The sequence below is a fragment of the Mesoplodon densirostris genome, chromosome 1, assembly GCF_025265405.1.
Source record: "Mesoplodon densirostris isolate mMesDen1 chromosome 1, mMesDen1 primary haplotype, whole genome shotgun sequence".
Lineage (NCBI taxonomy): Eukaryota > Metazoa > Chordata > Mammalia > Artiodactyla > Ziphiidae > Mesoplodon > Mesoplodon densirostris.
The window spans coordinates 34920304-34942730 of record NC_082661.1 but is presented as its reverse complement, the minus strand read 5'-3'; the positions used below and the strand labels follow the sequence as shown (position 1 = coordinate 34942730).

General features: G+C 46.0%; 1 protein-coding gene across 3 annotated transcripts in view; it reads right to left on the bottom strand.

Moving 5' to 3' along the window:
• Positions 1-22427, bottom strand: part of MYOF (myoferlin) — a 157087-nt gene that overhangs the window by 130185 nt on the left and 4475 nt on the right. For all 3 annotated transcript variants that reach the window (XM_060101948.1, XM_060101957.1, XM_060101963.1), the window contains exons 2-3: positions 6896-6951; positions 4239-4330 (exon numbers count right to left, since the gene is read on the bottom strand). In XM_060101948.1, coding sequence (XP_059957931.1) covers positions 4239-4330; positions 6896-6951 — 148 coding nt within the window. The remainder of the gene's footprint in view (positions 1-4238; positions 4331-6895; positions 6952-22427) is intronic.

The following is a 22427-nucleotide window of genomic DNA, read 5'->3' as shown; positions in this document are numbered from 1 at the left end:
ATGCTCAGGCAAACCCAGGCAGCCTGGTGCTGTTTGCTTACATGCCCTGGGGCTGCAGACTCTGGAGTGAGGGCCCTATTTACACAGCCAGTCTCCATGGCAACAGCAAAGTTCACAGGCAAGACATTCCTTAAGCCTGTAGAAAAATTCTCTGCCCCCACCCTCTGCTTCCAGGTGAGGGAGACGTTCCCGCCCTGAGCAGTGAGCACAGCCTCAAGGCCAAATCTTTTTTTTTTTTTTTGGCAGTACGCGGGCCTCTCACTGCTGTGGCCTCTCCCATTGCGGAGCTCCGGACGCGCAGGCTCAGCGGCCATGGCTCACGGGCCCAGCCGCTCCGCGGCATGAGGGATCTTCCCGGACCGGGGCCCAAACCCGCGTCCCCTGCATCGGCAGGCGGACTCTCAACCACTGTGCCACCAGGGAAGCCCAAGGCCAAATCTTTAATAGAAAAGCCAAGAAGAAAATACGAGACCAAAATACACAAATATTTTGGACAAACATACCTAAAATATTGCCCTGCTGTCATCCAAGGGCCTCACTGTGTTTTCAACAGGTATAAAATAAATATATAATGTCCTCCCAGTAGTTTTCCCTGCTTCCTAACTGGTTCCTACATCCAAACTCCACACAGAAAGCCCAAGCGATACATTAAAAATGTAAATAAGATCATACTCAGTACCCTTCAGCGAACTTCCATCCTACTAGGAATGAAATCCAAAGCTTGCATCGTGGCTCACAAAGCCATGCATGTTGTGGCTTTGCTGATCTCATCTCCTTCCCCCACCCCAGCCCTCTGGCCTCTTCGATCTTTCTCCAACACTGAGGTATACTCCTGCTTCAGGGCCTTTGCACTTGCTGTTCTCTCTGCCAAGAATATTCCTTCCCCCCCAGAAAACTGCATGGCTCATTCTTTCACTTTATTTAGGTCTCTGCTCAATTGTCACCTTATCATCACCTCCAACGTTCCCCCACCCTCAGTAACCATCCTCTTACTCTGCTTTAGTTTTCTTCATGGGCTATGACAGTTTCCTCCTTAGACTACAGCACTTCAGAGTACCTGATCTATTACATATTTCTTCATGTATTTGTTTGTTTTGACTCTCTCTCGAGGATGTAACATTCAAGAAAACAACAACTTTGTTTGAAACATAGATGAGAGCTCCCAGGCCAGCCTGCCATGCTTTACTGCCATGTTCTAATAGATGAGGCACAAAGTGATGAGGCCTGAACCAGGCTGCTGGCTGTGGCCACAGGTAAGAAGCATGTGGCACAAACAGTGGAAAGAAAGAGAAGTAAGATTTGGCAACAGATTGGATAGGAGGTAAAAGGGAGACGATCCACAGAGACCTGAGGTTTTGAGCTCAGTGGTCTGGAGCTGTGCTCTCCACTGTGATGGCCACCGGCCACACGTGGTGAGGGAGCACTTGAAATATGGCTGATCTAGACAGAGATGTGCTGTTAATGTGAAATACTAAGTCTTTGAAATCCAGTGTGTAAGAAAAAAATGCATGTAAAATGTCTCAGTGATTCTTAAAATATTGATTAACATAGTATAATATTATCATTTCTATGTGTAAATAAAACATATTATTAAAATTCATTTCATCTGTTTCTTTTTGTTTTATAACATGGCTACTAGAAAAATTTTAATTACACATGCAGCCTGCACTATATTTCTTTCGGAGAGGGCTGGTCTAGAATATAAACAGTGGTACCACTTGCAGAAAGAGGAGAGGAAAGAAGAGAAAGAACTATTATTAGTAGCAGATAGGAGGCTACAGTGAGGCTTAATCACCCGCTTCCCCAGAACTTTGAAATCTGGTAAATAAAACTGCCCTCTGGAAGTTGGGGTGGGGGATAGAAAATCATATAATTGCTTCAAAGCTGAGATGTACAGCATAACCTTAAAAAGCTAGAATGGTTTTTCGATCCAAGAGAGTACAGCCAGAATCTACCAGAATGATTTATATAGCTTAAGAAAAAAATGCATCGGTCACAAGGGACATTGGTCAGCCATGAAACATGGAAGAAAGGATCTCATGAACGGTGACATGGGCAGTAGCTATCAAAGCCTGTGCAGGCTCTTGGTCTGACGCCATTAAGCAGAAGACCCCAATGACTAAGATGACCATCTAATTTACTGTCTAAATCAAGCCACTGTTGACAGCAAAAGTGACATCATAAATCATTGTGCTGGGACAACAAACCAGGGCTATCCAAAGCAAATCAGAGCATATGGCCACCTTATCTCAACTAATTCATTCTAATTTACTGCTCTCATTGCAGCCTTCTGATCATACCAAATGTACCTGAGACTAAGACATACATTTTAAAATAAATTCACATTACTAAAACCTGAGATGCTTCTTACAATTGATGTGGGCCTTTAATATCAGGCTTCTTCCCCCCCACCCACCACCCACCCAAACGTGTTACTAATTTAATAGTACATCTTACCGTCAATGATATCTTACAATCAAAGATAGAGAGTAATTTGGCTTCCCATGTGAAATGACATGAAGGAAAACAGACATTTCTCCAAAGAAGACATACAGATGGCCAAAAAGCACATGAAAAGATGTTCAACATCACTGATTATTAGACAAATGCAAGTCAAAACTACAATGAGGTATCACCTCATACCAGTCTGAATGGCCATCATCAAAGAGTCTACAAACAATAAATGCTGGAGAGGGTATAGAGAAAAGGAAACCCTCCTACACTGTTGGTGGGAATGTACAATAAATTGGTGCAGCCACTGTGGAAACCAGTATGGAGGTTCCTCAGAAAACTAAAAATAGAGCTACCGTATGATCTAGCAATCCCACTCTTGGGCATATAGCCAGAGAAAATCATAATTCGAAAAGATACATACACCCCAATGTTCATTGCAGCACTATTTACAAGAGCCAAGACATGGAAGTAACCTAAATGGCCATCGACAGAGGAGTAGATAAAGGAGATGTGGTACATATACACAATGGAATATTACTCAGCCATTAAAAAGAACAAAATAATGCCATTTGCAGCAACATGGATGCACCTAGAGATTATCATACTAAATGAAGTTAAGTCGGACAGAGAAAGACAAATATCATGATATCACTTCTATGTGGCATCTAAAAAAATAATACAAATGAACTTATTCACAAAACAGAAACAGACTCACAGACTTAATAGAAAACTTATGGTTACCAAAGGGGAAAGGTGGGGGGGAGGGATAAATTAGGAGGTTGGGATTAACATATACACACTACTATATATAAAATAATCAACAAGGACCTACTGTATAGCACAGGGAACTCTACTCAGTACTGTAATAAACTATATGTGAAAAGAATCTGAAAAAGAATAGATACACGTATATGTATAACTAAATCACTTTGCTGTACACCTGAACCTAACACAATACTGTAAATCAACTATACTCCAAAATAAAATAAAAAATTTTTCTAAATTCATTAAAAAAATTCATTAATCAGAGAGTAGGAATGCCCTCCCCAACCAGGCAATTTATTTCCATTGGAAAATAACAAGTATTATGGTTTTAAGAATTGTTCTCTTGTGAGTTTAGTTAGTTTGAATTGATAACGTAAGACTGCGTTCCAAGTCTAAGGCCAAAGTCTAGATCAAGGACTGGGGTGAATTTACTGAGGTCATTCTGTCCCATGGGAACCTCAGCTTTACCCAGGGGACAACTCTGTGTGCCACCAGTGGGCACCACCGTGACTCTTCCCCATCTGAAACTGGCAGGGGCAGTAAGAGTAGGAATCTGGTTTGGATCTGTTGGGTCTAAAAAACCAGCGAGACGTTAAAATGGAAGCAGGGCTGGAAAGAGAAGTTGAATGAGACATACATGGGTTATACATAATCAGAAGAAGAAATGATTTTGTTTGTGTCCAATAAAGCTACAGTTTGGATAAATCATCAGTGCCTATACCTAGTTAACAAAGAAACTGCAGGAGCATAAAAAGATTTCACTGTTAAGTGCCAAATTGGCTAGACTAGTGGTGGCTTAGTGTTTGCAACCTCTTATGAATACAGCAGTCACTGGGAAAGAGCACTGTGATTGATTAGCCACATCTGATATTGGCTCATAAGGGGTGGAGGAGGGCACAGAATTAAAGCACAATTATATTGGAAATATTATAATATGTTATTAAAGATATGGTCCTTCAACAAAATAAACAATAGTAAAACAATATGTAACATGAGAAAAACAATTGAAATCAACTTACTTATTTTGTCCAATTGTCTCAAAATCTTTCACAACAATCCCAAGGGACGATGAAAAGTCCAGTGGTATACCCCTCAAGTCGAACTCCAAAATCTGTACACAGGTAGATTATGAAAACAAAGAGGCTGTTAAAAGGATCCGGGAATATAATAAGATGCACCAATACTAAATATCAGGTCATCTCCACCAATGACAATTTTTTGAAGTACTCAGTTCTATAGTTAGACAAAAGTGATCAAATTCTGAACCTGGAGGCTGCTGAGGCTCGTGGGAAAGCAAACCAGACTCCTAGCTTCCCGTTTTCTAGACTCTGTGGCTTTGGACAAGTCACCAAATCCGTCTCATAGGCAGAGAACTAGACTTAATGCCTACCACAACTGTAGCACAAATAGAATAAAATATGTATGTGAAAAGGCTTTCTTCAATGGTTATGTTTAAATTATTTGCTTTTCTTAATCATATTATCGAAGAAAGTGGTAAATAATCTAAGAAAACATTTTCTGAAATGCATCAGCCCTGATTTTAAGTCCCACCATGGTCAGTGCTGTAGTCAGCTGAGTCTCTCATCTTAAGGCAGTAAATTGCTTTCTAGTGGCAAATGTTAAAAAAAAAATTAACTTAGTACCACTGATGTCTTTGATTATGTAATAAATTAATTAAATAAAGCAGTGCATGATGATGATCTGATGCTCCTTGTAATGGGTTTGGAATGGATGGAGGAGGAGTCTCACAGCTCATATTAGAACATACTCACCAATCCACATGGGTTTGGGTTGGCATTTCATTTAGGTTTGGTTTCAGTTTTAAAGCTGCAATTGGGAAGTTTACTTGATAAATACATATGCACTATGAGAAAAAAAATGCATTGGAAACAAAATGGGGTAAGATGGATGATGCCCTGGGGAAAACACGCCTACTCACGTGACCATATACCTCTCTGCCATCGGCCACATGAATTGAGCTCAAATATAAAGAAGCGTGTTGGGACTTCCCTGGTGACACAGCGGTTAAGAATCCACCTGCCAATGCAGGGGACACAGGTTCGAGCCCTGGTCTGGGAAGATCCCACATGCCGCGGAGCAGCTAAGCCCGTGCGCCACAACTACTGAGCCTGCATTCTACAGCCCGAGAGCCACAACTACTGAGCCCACATGCCTACAGCCCGTGCTCCGCAACAAGAGAAGCCTGCACACCACAAGGACGAGTAGCGGCCCCCTCGCCACAATTAGAGAAAGCCCACGTGCAGCAATGAAGACCCAACACAGCCAAGAATAAATAAATAAACTAATTAATTTAAAAAATAAAGAGGCATGTTATCACTAAATGCACACATACATGTACTTTTTATTTATTTTAGTCTTGGAGCTCTGTGTGAGGTGCTAGGAAGCCACAGTTTCCACAGGGACCAACCAGACAGGCCTCTGGCTCTCATGGAGTCCAGCTGGCAGTCCAGCTGGCTGTGCTCTGGGTTCCAGTGAAATTGCAGAGAAGTGGAATTCCCTCTCAACCTGCATGAAACCAGCAGGGCACTTCAGATAGGCATTAAGAAGCTTTTAGTCTTGGCCTCATCCAGTGAGAACGAGTAGTCTTTATTTTACAGGGATACTGAAACTCATTGGGAGGGGAAGGGGAGAAGGGATTTGCAGTTGGTGGAAGGAAGCCGTCACAGCCTGGTGACTTAGCAAAGTAACAAAGACATTTATCACTGCACTTATCCAGAAAGGTTTGACCTGGCTTTTGGGAAAACAATGGGGCAGATGATCAACTTTTCAAAAATTAGTCAGCGTAGGAAAACCCTACTCAGTGGAAAGAATTAAAAATTTCACATATCTGTAAATCTATTAAACACTGAAACAATTTATAAAATAGATAGAAAGTCAGTAGTGGGGGGGATGTCTATAAATTATATCAATTCAATACAATATTACACAGTCAATAAAAATATTTTTTAATGGAATTATAGGGATATATGTTCAGGATATAATAGTAGGAAAAAATAGGATAGGAAACTGTATTCACTGTATGACACTAACTGGCTAATTCTAAGACATCCTATTTTATTAAATGTGTTCATTCAATAAATATTTGTTGATACCTCCGAGATGTTAACAGTAGTTGCTTCTGTATAGTAGGACCAAAAGTAATTTTTTAAAGCTAATCTGAAGTTTTCAAAGTTTCTACGTTAAGTATATATTACTCTTATCAACATAAAAGACAATAAATGACACTTCCAGACACACAAAGTATCATGTCATACCATCTTGATTAGTCACATGCAGATATGTTTTTAATTACAGAGCTTTCCCTCTGGGACTCCAGAGGTGATCTAATCCCACCCCTCGCTCTACAGATATGCCCCAATTTGCAGCCTAACTAGACAAGGTCACACAGCAAGCTCATGGCTGCACCAGGCTAGAACCCCACCCTCCTTAACCCATCCAGGCTCCACTTGCCACACCACTACTGCACAGGAGATGTCACTGTGCAGTAATGTCCTTAAGCTGCTTTGCTGTCTCTGTGGCCACAGAGGGAGGTGGAGGGGGGAGGGGTGAAATGCAGAGATTCTCCTTCCAAATGGAAGAGATAACCTCTGACCAAAGATGGGACAATCAGAGGTAGCTTATCCAGTGAAACAAAATTGAAAAATAACGAACTCACCTCATTCCACACTGGGTTGAGTTCACTATCGACTTTCTTTGTTTTCTTTTTCTCATCTGCAAATTAAAAATAAGAGACATCAGTCAATTAGAAATATTTACAGAGCCTGTACCATTCATCTGTTCATTCAAAGAACATTTCCCTGAGGGCAAACGATGTGCCTACATTTTACCTTCATCTGACTAGGGTGAGGGCTACCTGAATCAGTTTTCCAGACTGAACGGCATTTTTGACCTAAAAACATTTTTCCCGTCCCCAGACCAACAAGGAGCTGAGGGATGGGAGACTCAAAATCACAGAAATGCTGTGACCCTCTGTCTCTCCCTCAGCAAATCCGGCAGACCAAAGTCACCCAGGGCCTGTGCGTCTCCCCAGCTTGCTGCAGAAAGAAGCCAACGAAGGTAACCTTTGACCCACAGGTATCCCATTTTATAAATGAGGATACTGAGACTCAAAGGAGTTGAGGAATGTGTCTGACCTCATATGCAGCAGTGGTGCCCTGATATAAACCTGGAATTTCAGCTCTGAAGCCCATGCTGCATTTGCATGTGATAAGACCCCAACACAGCTTAAAGATTATGCTGGATTCCCTCTCACAGCCCTAATACAAGGTAATTCGTAGATGAACACTTTCTAGGACCAGCAGAGAACTGGGCATTTCCCTTACTCCTGGCTCACTGTTTCTAAAGACACAAGGTCTTCTTTCTCTGCATCTGAGACTGGACAGTACACCTACCCAGATGAGTAAATGTTTATCCAGCTAGTGCTTAAAGCTTCCTTGGAGCAAAGTCCAAAGAGCAGGGGCTTCTACTGAATCCCTGAGTCCCCAGACACTTAACAAAATAAAAGCTAAGTTTCAGTACAAAAGGCTTTGTAGGGCTTCCCTGGTGGTGCAGTGGTTGGGCGTCTGCCTGCCGATGCAGGGGACGTGGCTTCTTGCCCCGGTCCAGGAAAAGCTGGGCCAGTGGAGCAGCTGGGCCCGTGAGCCACGGCCGCTGGGCCTGCGCATCCGGAGCCTGTGCTCCGCGACGGGAGAGGCCACAGCAGTGAGAGGCCCATGTGCCGCAAGGGAAGGAGGAAAAAAAAAAAAAAAAAAAAAAAGGCTTTGTAAACCTTAGCTCACCTGTTTTCAGGGGGAAAAACAGTTTTTCTTCCTGTGTGTCTCTTCTACTATCACACAGAACAGTCACAACACTCTGACACCAGATGTATTGGGCGGGGCATGTTCCCCCAACCGAGCAATTTTCTGCAACATCAGCTGGGTGTTCTACAATTTAACTCAATCCTGACACTGTCTACCTGGAGTGAGCATCAGATCCCAGGGGTTAAGTGCTCGGTCCCACAAGACTGCCCCCACCCCCAGACACCAACAGCAAGTCCAGGTTGTCACCTGGGCGTCTAACCAATTGGCGATAAATCTGAGGTTCCTATGACCCCATCCTTGGGTTCAATTAATTTGCTAGAGCAGCTCACAGAACTCAGGAAAACAGTTACTTACATTTACCAGTTTATTATAGGATTGATAAATGATACAGATGAACAGCCAGCTGAAGAGATACATGGGGTGAGGTCTGAGAGGGTCCCAAGCACAGGAGCTTCTGTCACCATGGAGTTCGGGGTGCATTGCCCTCCTGGTACATGGATGTGTTCACCCACCTGGAAGGTCTCTGAACCCCATACTTCTGGGATTTTTATGGAGGCTTCATCACATTGGCATGATTAATTATTAACTCCATTTCCAGCCCTTCTCCCCACTCTAGAGAAGTGGAGCTGGGGCTGAAAATCCCCAGCTTCTAATCATGGCTTCATCTTTCTGGTGACCAGCCCCCATCCAGGAGCCCACCCAGAGTGGCTTCATTGAACAAAAGATATTCCTAGTGCTCTTATCCCTTAGGAAGTTACAAGGGTTTTAGGAGCTCTGTGCCAGGAAAAATGAGCGAGGGCGTGGGGTTGGGGGGAAGACACAGACCAACATATATTTTTTCTATTATCTCACATCACCTAATCTCCTTCAAACCCTAGGAGGTATGTATAATTATTTTCATCCCCCTTTCACAGCTAAGGAAACCGAGAAGTCAAGTAACGAATTCAAAGTCACCGAGTTAGTAAGTGGGGCAGAACTAGGTCTTGGACCCAGGCAGTCTCATGTTGGTGACCAAGCTTCGAACCACTCCTCAGCTTCCCCTCTACTGCTGTGGCATGGAGAAGGTAGTGGGTCTCGTTCAGCTGAATGTCACGTTGCTAAGGCTCCCAGCACACGGCCAGCTGTGGGACTAGCCACCTCATTCTTCCATGACCTCAGCATAGCAAAGCTATGAGTCATCACCCTCACTCTGCTAAGCATTAACTCCTCCACTTGAGTGGGCTCCCATCGCCCAACTGGCTTCCCTTTTTAAACTTCGGCAGGACTTGACTCATCAGCTCATGCCTGGACCTATCCTGACTCTGACTGTGGTCTTTCTATGCAGCCTCCAGAGTCCCTCACTGGATCAGATTCTGATGTCACCTAGAAGTGGTCCTGATTTCCCCTCTCACACTTCCATATTGACCCCACTCACTCTTCCCCTCGTCTGACAGAGACCTCTCAATCTTCCTTCTCTGGTACAGTACCAGAAAGTGTGGGAGAAAAAGAGAAGCCCTGCAGAGGATGTTGAAATCGATGGAACTGGTCAAAATGGCTTCTATCCACAATTTTAGTGGCTCCCTCTAAAAACGATCTACAGGTGCCACGCTGTGCATTCTACTGCGGTGACTCTAAATCCTTACAATAAACCTGCAAAGTAAACATTCTCATCCTCATTTTATAGACAAGGTGGTTAACTGAGAAAAGCTGGTTAACTTGTCCAAGGTCCCACAGCTAATAAAGAAACAGAGCCAGAATCTGTACCTACGACTCCCTGGCTCCAAAACCAGTGTGTGTTTGCTACCACACCAATGCCTCACTAGAAGCTGTCAGAAACGTTCAATAAAGAAGATGCATAGGGACTTCCCTGGTGGTGCAGTGGTTAAGAATCCACCTGCCAATGCATGGGACGGGGGTTCGAGCCCTGGTCTGGGAAGACCCCCAGATGCCGTGGAGCAACTAAGCCTGTGCACCACAACTACTGAGCCCGTGTGCCACAACTACTGAAGCCTGCACGCCTAGAGCCCGTGCTCCCCAAGAGAAGCCACCACAATGAGAAGCCCGCGCACCGCAACAAAGAGTAACCCCTGCTCAACGCAACTAGAGAAAGCCCGCGTGCAGCAAGGAAGACCCAATGCAGCCAAAAATAAATTAATTTTTAAAAAATGTGCACACATTACATTTTATTGCCTTTTCTCACGTCAGCCAAAAAAGTACATAAATTCCTGTCTTATCAGCAGCCGCAATGTCACACATTTATTCAATTATTCCACATCTTTTTTTTTTAAAGGCCTCAGTTGCAGGCACTAAACATCAGATTAAATTACAGGAAACTCTTTCCCCTTCTCCACCTCCCCTACCTCCCCCTGTTCCCACCTCTGATGTTATGAAGAGAACTGTTTCTGTCTACGGTAAGGAATTAAATAGTTTCAACCCAGAACATAACAATTGATTCAAATGCAGAATACACTCTGGACCATGATTCAAGGCATTCTTTGGGACATTTCCTGTTTTTTGATTAGCTACACTTGCTTCCCTCTCAGTTCTGTGAAGGTCACCATTGCAGTAATTAACTCGCATGCCAACCTCCCGATAATATTTCCCAAGAACTGAACAAGCACTCTTTGCCAAGCCACCATGCCCTCTTGCACAGAACCATTTCCTTTGCTGTTCACCTACAGGGTGAACTCTTACTGAAACAGTGAGAGAGACACCATGACTCCTAAGACCGGATTGGTACATCTGTGCTGAGAGGACCAGGGTGATTGTGAATCCTATGTCAACCTGGCTAGCCTATGGTGCCAGTTGTTTGGTCCAACACTAGTCTAGATGGTGCTGCGAAGGTATTTTATAGATGTGATTAACATTTGCAATCAACCGTCTTTAAGTAAAGCAGATTACTCTCTATAAGGTGGGTGGGCTTCATCCAAAGAGCTGAAGGCCTTAAGAGGAAAAACTGAGGTTTCCTAGAGAAGAAAGAATTCTGCCTCAAGGCTGTATCAGAAGATCCTGCCCAAGTTTCCAGCCTGCTTGCCTGCCCTTTAGATTTCAGTCTCAAGACTACATAAACTCTTACCTGAATTTCCAGCCTACTTGCCTGCTGTTGGGCTGCACCCCACAGGCCTAGAAGGCCTGTGCTTGCCCAGCTTCAAAACCAAAGAAAGAGGGCTTCCCTGGTGGCGCAGTGGTTGAGAGTCCGCGTGCCGATGCAGGGGACACGGGTTCGTGCCCCGGTCCGGGAAGATCCCACATGCCGCGGAGCGGCTGGGCCCGTGAGCCATGGCCGCTGAGCCTGCCCGTCCGGAGCCTGTGCTCTGCAACGGGAGAGGCCACAACAATGAGAGGCCTGCATACCGCAAAAAAAAGAAAAAAACAACAACGAAAGAGCCCAGAGTAAGCAGCAGAGACATCAATGGTTTAATGGAGGCGGGGAGCTTACACCTCTGAAGCAAGGTCCTGGAGCAACACCCCACCATGTTCCGCAGACGGCAGGCAGTAAGTGGTGGCAGTCTTTAGTCCCGGGAAGAAGGGGAGGTTACCACTTACAGGGGAATTGATGTCAGATGCGCTCATTAGTTACCAGGGAAACCAGCGGAGGGGCATGTCCTTCATGGCCCGTTTGATAAGAACAATCACCAGCTGGGGCCTGGGGCAAGTAAGTAGGAAGGTGAGTCAGGTGAGTAAGCTACAGGTAAAGCAGGCACTGGTCGGGCAGGGGATGTAGAGAGAGCAAGAGAACAGCCATCTTGAGTGGCCTGACCATATACCTGCCCCAGAAATTTCAGTCTTGCCAGCCCCTACAATTGCATGAGCCCTCTCCCCGTCTCTGTCTCTGTCTCTCTCCATTTATATGTACATACATACTATTGGTTTCAGAGAAACGGAACCAACTGGTAATACCAGGTGCCCATGGAAGTAATAACACCTACGATGGTAACACATTTTACAAACTTCCAAATACATACACACCATCTCACTGATCCTAACAATCCTGCAAGGAGAAGACAGGTATTGGTCCAGCTCTTCTCACTGGACTTTCAAATCAGGGAACTCTCCATTTCCCTGAGCTGTTACCTCAGGGAGACATAAGGCTCAACCACCAAGCTCAGAGTCCCTCTGTGTGAACTGGTGAATTTAGACTAGATGATCTCTAAGTTTTCCTCCAGGTCCAATATGAAGTGCCTCCAAGTCCTGACTGGTTAGACTACCGCGTCTTACTGACATGGCCCCAGGAGAAGTGGGGGTGCTACTTACAAAGCTTTCTTAAGTAACTCAGCTCTTTGGTATGCAAGGTAGATCAGCCATGCATCTAAACTTGACCTCCCATTCAGAAATACTTCTGCATCTTCTCTGGGTCCTGGATTATGCCCCCTTTGTTTTGAGAAATATTCACAGACATACACAAAGGCGTCCACTATTTGGCCTATAATTTCACAGAGCCTCCTGAAGCCCTTCCACACGGGGCTAACAGTTATGAAGTGCTCTGACCTAGTCACTGTTCCCAGCGCTTCCCATGACTGTCTCACTTAATCTTCACACCAACCCCAAGAGGTAAGTTCTATTATGATCATCTCCAGTTACAGAGGAAGAAACCAAGACACAGAGAGGGTAAGCAACTTATCAGAAGTCACACAGCAAGTGAGTGGTAGAGCAAGGATTCAAACTCTAGAAGATACAGACACAGAGCAATTTCCAAAATTGGAGGATTAAGACCAGAGAGTGACTTCTTAAAGCCTGGGACTGCATTATTAACATTGTTATCCCCCCCCACCAGAGTCATTTCTCCATGATTTGAATGAAATAGACTTGATAAGCTTATAAATATTATGACTAAAGTTGCTTTAATGATTAAGAAAATAAATACAAAGTGCTCCGCATAGGGCCCAGCATATCATAAGCACTAAACCAGCAGGAGCTAGTACATCAATATTATTTCTTCTTTCGGCATCTGAGCAGCATCCAGTGTGGACTCCAGGAGGTTTCCCAGGCTGTGGAGGCCTCTCTGGAGGGCAGGGCCCCAGTGACTAAAGGAAGTGCCCAGGGGCCTGGGCACAGCCCTGGTGGAGCAATTCTGCCACGTGGCTCCATTCCAGGCCTCTGAGGCTCGCCAGAGGCAGCTGGCATGTGGGTAGTGCCTGCTCCTCCCCGGCAGTGAGCCTGGCAGCTACCAGCATCTGGAAGAATGTCCACAAGAACCAGGAAGCAGGGAAGGCTCCAGGAAGGGCTAGCAGGAGACTGCTCCGCCCTCAGGTGTTAGAGGGACTCATGAAGACAGGTGGCCCATCCAGGTCAATCTGGCTGAAGGAGTATCTTCTATTTGCTTCCCAACCGGCTGCACTAATGCTCCAGAAGATGTTGCTAAACCGGTTCTAAGGGAAAGGCATTTGGGCCAAATGGCAACTGTGACACAAAGCGAGGCTGTTTTGTAAATTTCTGAAACAGTCACTGACGTTGCTGATTCGAGGAACGCCCAGACAAAAAGGCAGGCTGGGTTACCGCTCAGCGTTCTGTTCCCAGGGCCTCAGTGGCCTCTGGAGCCGCCCCTTCAGGCACACACACTCTTGAATCAAAACCAAATCCTCAGGGGAGCTGCGGTGAAGCCCAGTCAATCTGAACAACCCATACAGCATCTACTTCCTAAAAGCTGACCCTGGGGTGTGGTCACGGTCCAGCCCGGCCAACTGCCTGGGCTGCAGGTGAAGGGAGCCCAGGTGGGGCAGGCACCTGGATCGGCTCTCTCGGTGGAGAACTGAATACGAGCATCCATTCTGTGCCAGACACTTTAAACACATTCACGTCAAATCCTTATGCACGAGTGTTGGGCTGCACCCCGCAGGCCTATAAGCCTGCGCTTGCCCAGCTTCAAGACCAAAGAAAGAGCCCAGAGTCTGCAACAGAGACATCAATGATTTAATGGAGGGGGGAGCTTACATGTCTGAAGCAAGGTCCTGGAGCGACACCCCACCATGTGCAGCGAACGATGGGCAGGACGCAGCGGCAGTCTTCGCTCCCGGGGAGGGGGCCCCGTGTGGTAGAGGAGAGATTACCAGTTATAGGGAATTGACAACAGGTGGGCTCATTAGTTACCAGGGAAACCAGCAGAAGGGCACGCCCCTCCCGGCCCCTTTGATAAGAACAATCACCAGCTGGGGCCTGGGGCAAGTACCTAGGAAGGTGAGTCAGGTGAGTAAGATATAGGAGAAGCAGGCATTGGTCGGGCAGGGGATGTACAGAGAGCAAGAGAACAGCCATCTTGAGTGGCCTGACCACACACTTGGGGGTGGCTCTGGGTTTGTGAAAACCAGGGGTGGCCTGTCTGTATTTTATCTGTGGTATCTGGTTGCAGTACCCTTCTACATACCTAACCCCAGGGATATCTCGGAAGAGAGGCAGACCAAGATTGTAAGGTTTATACAGGGTATGTAGGGGTGAAGTATACGGTCAGGCCACTCAAGAAGGCTGTTCTCTTGTTCTCTGTACATCCCCTGCCCGACCAATGCCTGCTTCTCCTGTATCTTACTCACCTGACTGACCTTCCTATGTACTTGTCCCAGGCCGCAGCTAGTGATTGTCCATATCAAAGGGGCCGTGAGGGGCATGCCCCTCTGCTGGTTTGCCTGGTGACTACTGAGCCCACCTGACATCAGTTCCCCTATAATTGGTAATCTCCACCCCCTGCCCCCCACCCCAGTGAAGACTGCCACCATGTCCTGCCCACCGTCCACCACACATGGTGGGCTGTTGCTCTAGGACCTTGCTTCAGACATGTAAGCTCCCCCGTCCATTAAACCATTGACATCTCTGTTGCTGACTCTGGGCTCTTTCTTTGGTCTTGAAGCTGGGCAAGCACAGTCCTTGTAGGCCTGCAGGGTGCAGCCCAACAGGGAGGTACTAATATCCCCATTTTGCAGATGAGGAAACTGAGGTTCAGGGGTGTTAACTGACTTGCCCAAGATCACAAAGCTACTCATTGGCAGAGCTGAGCTTCAGCCCCATGCCTGCCTCATTTCCAAACCTGTGCTCTTCACCAGCACCTCAGGCTGAGGGTGCCAGGCAACCTGCCACATTTTCACCACTTATCAGCTGGGTGACCTTAGGCACTGACTCCAGCTCTCCATACCTAGATTTCATCATTAATAAACACGGCAACCTAATGCCCAGGAGTAATAGGTACCAAATTTGGGGCTCATGCCAGGCACTCTTCAAAGGGCTTTGTATGTTACCTGTTGCTATTATTATCCTTATTTAAGCCAATAGCACAATAAAATTAAGTAGTTTGCCCAGGCTCACCTGCTAGTAAGAAACAAAGCCAGGATCTCGATGCAGGTGTTCTGGCTCCTAAGACCCAACCTCTGGTGGCTCTGGCTAACACGTTTCCGAGACATAACCTGCTAGAGACTGAATTAGGCTGGTGGTCTGCAGATCCACTTCGGACCCTGCTTGAGGAGGTGACTTCCTATGGTTTCAAGAGAGCCCCTCAAGGCCTCAGTGTTCTGGAAAAGGGGATGAAAAAGGTCACCTCGTAGGGTTGCATCGAGGATCAAAGGAGAGAGCGTGAAAGTGCCAGGACACAAGGGACATGCCTCTGTGTAGGATTCACATCAGAATCATAAACGGCCTCCATTAGACAACATGAAGAGGATCCAGTTCCTCTGCCCTCCCTGACTCCAAGAGATTATATCAAGAGAAAATAGTCACAGAAAAGAACTTTGAAAATAAGCACAAAGCACTGAGTCAAAAGCTTGATAACTCCACCCTAACCCTCCTAGGCAACAATCTTAGCTGAATCACGACTCAGCCTCAGATCCTGGTATCCCATAATTAATCATCTCTTTTAATGGGATTTTTGCCATTGCCAGCAGTTTTGACCCACTACACTCAGCCCTCCTTCCTATGCTAAGAACTTTGGCTTTGGGGCTCTTGAGCAGAGCTGGGCTGGTCAGTTGCTGCAGGTATGAGGGAAAACTGGAGATCAGTAGTGTCTGTGGATGGCGGCTTGTTAGTGGGAGAGGATGGAGGGTAGACTTAATGAAAGAGAGATGCCAAGCACGGGGAAAGCCAGGCACGCAGGACGCAGTGGGAAAGTGCATGAGACAAAGAGTCTTGGTCTGGGGCTCGAGTCCTTGCCTCTTCCTGGTCGCCCAGCTTTGGCCACTCTTGTCCTCTCTAAGACTCAAGGTGCTCATTTGTGAAATGAGTATAAACAATACATGTCCTGGACACATGCTAGAGTTGTTGTGAAGAACAAACATGATCAAGCCCAGGAAAGGGCTTTCTGCACTGTAAGTGCCCTGGGAAGAAGTTACTTCCTCAGCCCATGTCACACATGGGAGGCCACCATAATGTGTCCAGCATACTGGGACAAACTGGAGGGCATTTGGAGCCGCAGACAAGACCCCTGAAGCCAGAGGTATCTGGCTCCAAGACACCACAGCCCCAGGCCCTGGCACTGGTCTGATCAGATGCCTTCAGGGCTGAATTTGGCCAGGGAAACAGAGCCTGGATTGTCAGACTTAGGGAGCTAAACCCTGAGCCCAGGTGCACTAATTACCCCAGGGTGGGTCAAATGCAGCCTCACCACACAGGGGTGTGTGTTACAGCCTCAGGGTGGGCCTGTTTATCCCAGCTCCACCTGGAACCTAGTGTGGGGTCTTGAACAAAGCAACTCACTCTCCCCAAGACGTGGTCTCTTCAGCTGTAAAATGAGGGACTTCATTTTTTTGGTGAGAAATAAATGAATGCATATATGTGAAGCTTTAGTGCAATGCTTCATAGCTAGAAAGTGCTCGTCATCAATATAATCTGCAAAATTTTATGCTTCCTTTCCAGGAGTTTAAACTCATTGAACTCTGCCTTCACTGAACTCTCTCTGGATCTACAGCTAGACTACAAGCTGCATGCAGGCAGCGGCCAAGTCTGGCTTGTTTCCCATCCAGCTTGCAGTGCTGAGCCCAAGGCCTGATTTGTTAAACCAAGATTTGTTAAATGAGTTTATGCCTGCGGGGAGCAGTAGGAAGAAACAGCAGCAAAAAAGAGGATGGAGAGAGACAGGGACTGCCCAGGCAGTGAATTCCAACAATGAGGAGAGATAAGCAAAAAGAATGTTTTTTTTCTTTTTCCTGTCTTTTTTTAAATAATAAAAGAGGGATACGGGAAGGGATTTTTTTTTAATTGATAAGTTATGCTATTGGGATGAAAAGATGATGAAAGTAATAAACCAGAAAACTAAGGTAAGGGGAAGTGGAAACTCACCCTGCCATTCAAATATTAGGATGTTAATACTTTACATGTAACAAGTAAAGAGTTGTAGTCTCCACTAATAAAATGGCTCCCACTTGACTCTCCAGGAACTGATTCACTGCTAAGCTATGTCAGCTCTGAGCTTCTGAGTCACAGCACGTCCTAAAGGCTTTCATACCCTGGGGAAACTCACCCCAGGAGGGCTGGGTTTTGTTTTTTCTTCTTCTTTTTTTAAAGTTCTTTTGTTCTTGGTACACAGCCTTCCTCTTTCAGACTGGGTCCAGATGCCCCTAGCACACGGGAACAATTCAATCCTTTCAGAGCGGGGAGGAAGGGATCATGATTTGACTTGGTTGTTTTAGGCACATTTTTTTTTTCTCTGTAATCATGATGACCTCCAGGAAGACATACGGAGGCTCTGGAATCAAGAGTGCAGAGATGAATCCTGATCTGTCTCTGTCTTCGTTTCCTCATGCGTAAAGCCAGACTTCAAGAGGTGAGGTGGGGGCTTCCCTGGTGGCACAATGGTTGAGAGTCCGCCTGCCGATGCAGGGGACACGGGTTCGTGCCCCGGTCTGGGAAGATCCCACATGCCGCGAAGAGGCTGGGCCCATGAGCCATGGCCACTGAGCCTGAGCTCCGCAGCGAGAGAGGCCACAACAGTGAGAGGCCCGTGTACCTCAAAAAAAGAGGTGAGGTGGGAATAAACATCTACTTTTAGTCCAGGTACCTTAAAGACATCATCTCATTTGACTTTTACAATCTTCATGGGTAGGCCTTATACCGACTTCACAGCTAGGAAAACTGAGATTCAGAGAGGTTTCTTGTCATTAATTAGACCAAAGCCCTAATGTCAAGGTCAGAGGTAGGCTAGGGCTCCCCTGCCTTCCATCTTCCTTTGAGATGCAGCTTAATGGATCCCAAAGAGCATGTGGAAACCCTGAAGCCCTAAATACTCAAGATCAGTTTTGTAGTTTGTGGTCACAGGGATCTGGTCTCATTTGGTCCTACGTGGTCCCCCTGGCCTCTGAGATCCTATACTGAATGACTGAAGGGAGGAGCCAGAATCATTCATTCAACATTATTTATTGGTCATCTACTATTTGCCAGGCACTGAGCTAGGTGCTGGAAAAAGAGACATGGTCCCTGCCCTCAAGAAGTTTCCAGTCTGATTGAGGAGGCACACAGATATCAAATAAGCCAGCAGATACATAACTACATGTTCCAATAGATGCCACAAAGGAGTATAGGATGTTAGGGGACAGAACTACGGGGCACCTGATCTAGGGCTACTCTGATCTCCCAGGATGTGCTGCTGGGAGAAGCAGGGTGACCTCTGGTTCCAGCCTTGGCCTGGGGAGCCCAGGCCAACCGGAAGACCTGGTACTGCAGGGAACCAAGGCTATTTCCCACTTGCCTTCTGCTCTGCTATGACTCTCAGCACAACCTTGGCTGCACAGACCTCACAAGGCCAGGGCCCCACTGGTCAAGAGGCCACCAGGCTCTCAAGCCTGCTGCTGGGCCCCTGAGAGGCAGGCTTCCGGTCACAGGAGGGCTGCTTCATTGCTGGCCACTGAGGCTGCAGAATCACTGCAGGGTGAGTTAATGAGGCAAATGTGAGCCGAAAATCCAAGTCAACAGAGAGTTGCTAAGAATCTACTGTTTATACCCCTTAGGATAACTATTATCCCCAAACAAACAAAAACCACAGAAAAAAACAAGTGGTGGTGAAGATGTGGAGAAATTTGAACCCTTTTGCACTGTTGGTGGGAATGTAAAATAGTGCAGTCACGATGGAAAACAGTATGGTGGTATCTCAAAAAATTAAACATAGACTTACCAAATGATCCAGCAATTCTACATCTAGGTATAAACCTCAAAGAACTGAAAGCTGGGACTCAAACGATATTTGTACACCCACGTTCACAGCATGATTCACAGTAGCTAAAAGGTGGAAGCAACTCAGGTCCATCAGTGGACAAATGTATAAACAAAATGTGGTATAGACATACTATGGAATATTATTTAGCCTTAAAAAAGGAAGGGAATTCTGACACATGCCACAACATGGATAAAACTTGAAGACATTCTGTCAAGTGAAATAAGCCTGTCACAAAAGGACCAATATTGCATGATTCCACTTATACCAGGTACTTAAGAGTAATCAAACAGAGAGACAGAAAGTAGAACTGTACATTTAAAAATGATTTAAAAGGTAAATTTTATGCTATGTACATTAGAGCACCATTAAAAAAAAGAACCTGCTATATGCCTAGCTGAGAGGCTATCATGTGCTCTCACAGATGAATCAGACATGGGCTCTGCCTTCAAGCCGCCTGTGCACCACAGCTGAAGGGCATCCTATTTATTCATGTAAGCCTGGGCCACCCCTCAGATGTCCCCCAGGGTTCTGTATGTACCCCCAGCAGTGGGGAAGGAGTCAGGCATAAAAGAGGGAGGAAATGAGCATTTGCCATATAACTACTACGCACCAGGCACTGTGATAGTGTTTTATCACCGTTGATCCTTAGAGTACCCTTGTGAGGTACATGTAATTCTCCCCATTTTATAGGCAAGGAAAGAAAAGCTCAGAAACATAGTTGCCCCAGAGATTTAGCTCCTAGTGATAAAGTCAGAAGTGAAACTCTGCTCAGTCCAAAGTTCATCCCCTTTCACGTAATGTGTTGATTACAAAGAAAGGGGTCTCCTTAAAGGAGGGGTGGGGGGTGGGGTCAGATTACAGCTTAAAGATGGGAAGAAGCAGGTCTAATCCCCAAACTGGAGGGAGATAAACTGGATGGTTCATGTTCTCGGCCCTCAGAAGCTTACCTTGTGTAGGATCCACCTTGTCTGTCCAGAGATTCTGTATTCCTTGTCACAGCTCATTGGACCAGGGGTGAGACCAAAACTGAACCAATTGGAGTCTTGGTCTCAAGCATCTCAACTAAGAGACACGGATGCTGTAGCAGATGTGGAGTCAGGACCAAGTCATCTCCGTGGTAACCCAGATCCCCATGCAAGTTGCTAACTGCAAGGGAGCAGCGGTAAGAGTCCCCACTAAGGCAGCCAATGTGCAGAGAGGAGACGGATGCAGTGCAGGGAAGGGTGGAGGCCTGAGGTACACAGTCCCCTGGGGAGCAAGAGCAAAGGCTTCCCTGCCCGACAGGTGAGGCCCATGATTGTATTCTGGGAAATTTCTCTCTAACTTTAGGGGAAAAACTTGAGCAAACCTGAGTTCCTTGCAATTCAACAACTGCTGACATGACACTTTACCCCTCAGGTGGGACCACTGGGTTGGGAGAGAAGGACCTTATGTGAGTGAGACCACAGCTCAGCTTGGTTGAGGAAATGCTCCCCATTTGACTTTTGGGAGAATAGCAAAATGTGTCTTTGGTATCATTTTCTATTTCTGTGCCTCTCTTCTACCTCTTTGGGGGACCTCCCTCTCCAGTCTCAGGTAGCTAATGCCCTCAGGCCAGCCTCTGGCAGAGACACCCCACCCAGCCCTGCAGGCATGCACAGGCTGAACACTCCCTAACCCTAACCCTCATGTCCTATTTTACAGAAGAGAGTGAGGAAGGATGGCCCAACTGGCCTGCCCAGCAAGGTTTTCTTATTCATTTAATTCGATTGGGCTGCTTCCTTAGTATCTTTCACATTAGCTCCTGCCTTCTCATTCTCGCCCTGGAATGAGCTCCCTCTGCCCTGGAAAGCATTTGCCTCAACTAGTAAACCATCTAATTAGTCTACCTGACTAGAACTAATCTGTCCACAATGCAGCCTAGTGGCCCCCCAGTGAGTTATGAGTAAAGCGCAATCCCAATCACACCAGATTACGCTGTCAACCTCACCCCAAAGGCCCGTGGCTCCCTGGCCTTTTTTGGTGCTGTTCCAAACCTAGAATGTCTTTCTTTTCATTACTTCTGTCAAATTTCCACTCATCCTTTAAGACCAACTCAAGGACACCTTGTCCATGGAGCTTTTCACTCTTCCATCTGCCTTTGCATTATAATTTTTGCATGTCTATTCTGGTTTGTAACTCATTCTTGTGTTCCAACCAGTTGCTTCCCTAGAAGACCAAACCATGTTATACGTATTTTTCTAGACTTGATTTCGGATATACTGTCTGGCACATTTTAGGGCTCCATAAAAGTAAACGTTATCAAATAGGGAAGGAAGTTAGGAATTCCCCTGTGCAGTTTTACATGTGTATTCATTTAATCCTCAAACACCCCTGCAAGGTAAGAGGTGTTATTAAGAACTCTGAAGCTGAAGGTTTTCATTCATTAGCTCATGAGCACTTAGGAAGTAAGAGGTGAGAATTGGGATCCTCATTCCTAGGGCTCCCTGGCTCCAAAGCCCAGGGCTTTGCCACCGTCATGCTCAATAGGCTTTGCATCCTAATGCCTAAGACCAAGTTAGCTGATAAGGCTTAAGGTGTCAGATGTCTAAGCAGCTGTTTCTGAGTGAAAACTCTGCTCAGACCCACTCAAAGCACACCCCTATTCAACAGAACAGCTGTTCAATAGAAATTACAAAGTAGGTAAGGTCACCACTGCCATATTACAGCAGATGCATTATGCCTTACAGACCACTGAACATTTCATGTATGAATTTTCAACATAAAACTGGCAGCTTCACATTTTTCTTGCCAGGATCAAGAAAGCAAAAAGTAGCATGACACCGGTTTGCCCCTGGGTAGCAGGTGTTAGGCACTCAGCGTTAGAAATGTGTGAAGTAGCCCTTTGCCAGGCCTCATCCACAAAGCACGTGAGAGAATATTAAACGTAATTCTTCCTGAAAGAAGGGAGAATGGCGGGACTTCTGATGGTCCCTTTCAGGACCAAGAATCAATGACTTTATTGCACTAAGATGTCTCAAATCTCTTGCCAGGGCATTGTTTCTAGGGTCAACCTTTAAAAGGTATATTCAACATCAGTGACATGTTAGATGTGGTGGAGGATATAAAAACCCCATGCCTTCTTGGCTGAGCCAGAGACTCACCAGTAAACTCAAACCAGACGAAGACCAGCGCCCCTGAACACGCCTTGAGGGCATGCAGTTAAGATCTGTGGTGGAGGAAGAAAACAAGTCACACTGATTCACTTTTAAAAGGCAACTGTGGGACTTCCCTGGTGGAGCAGTGATTAAGAATCCTCCTACCAATGC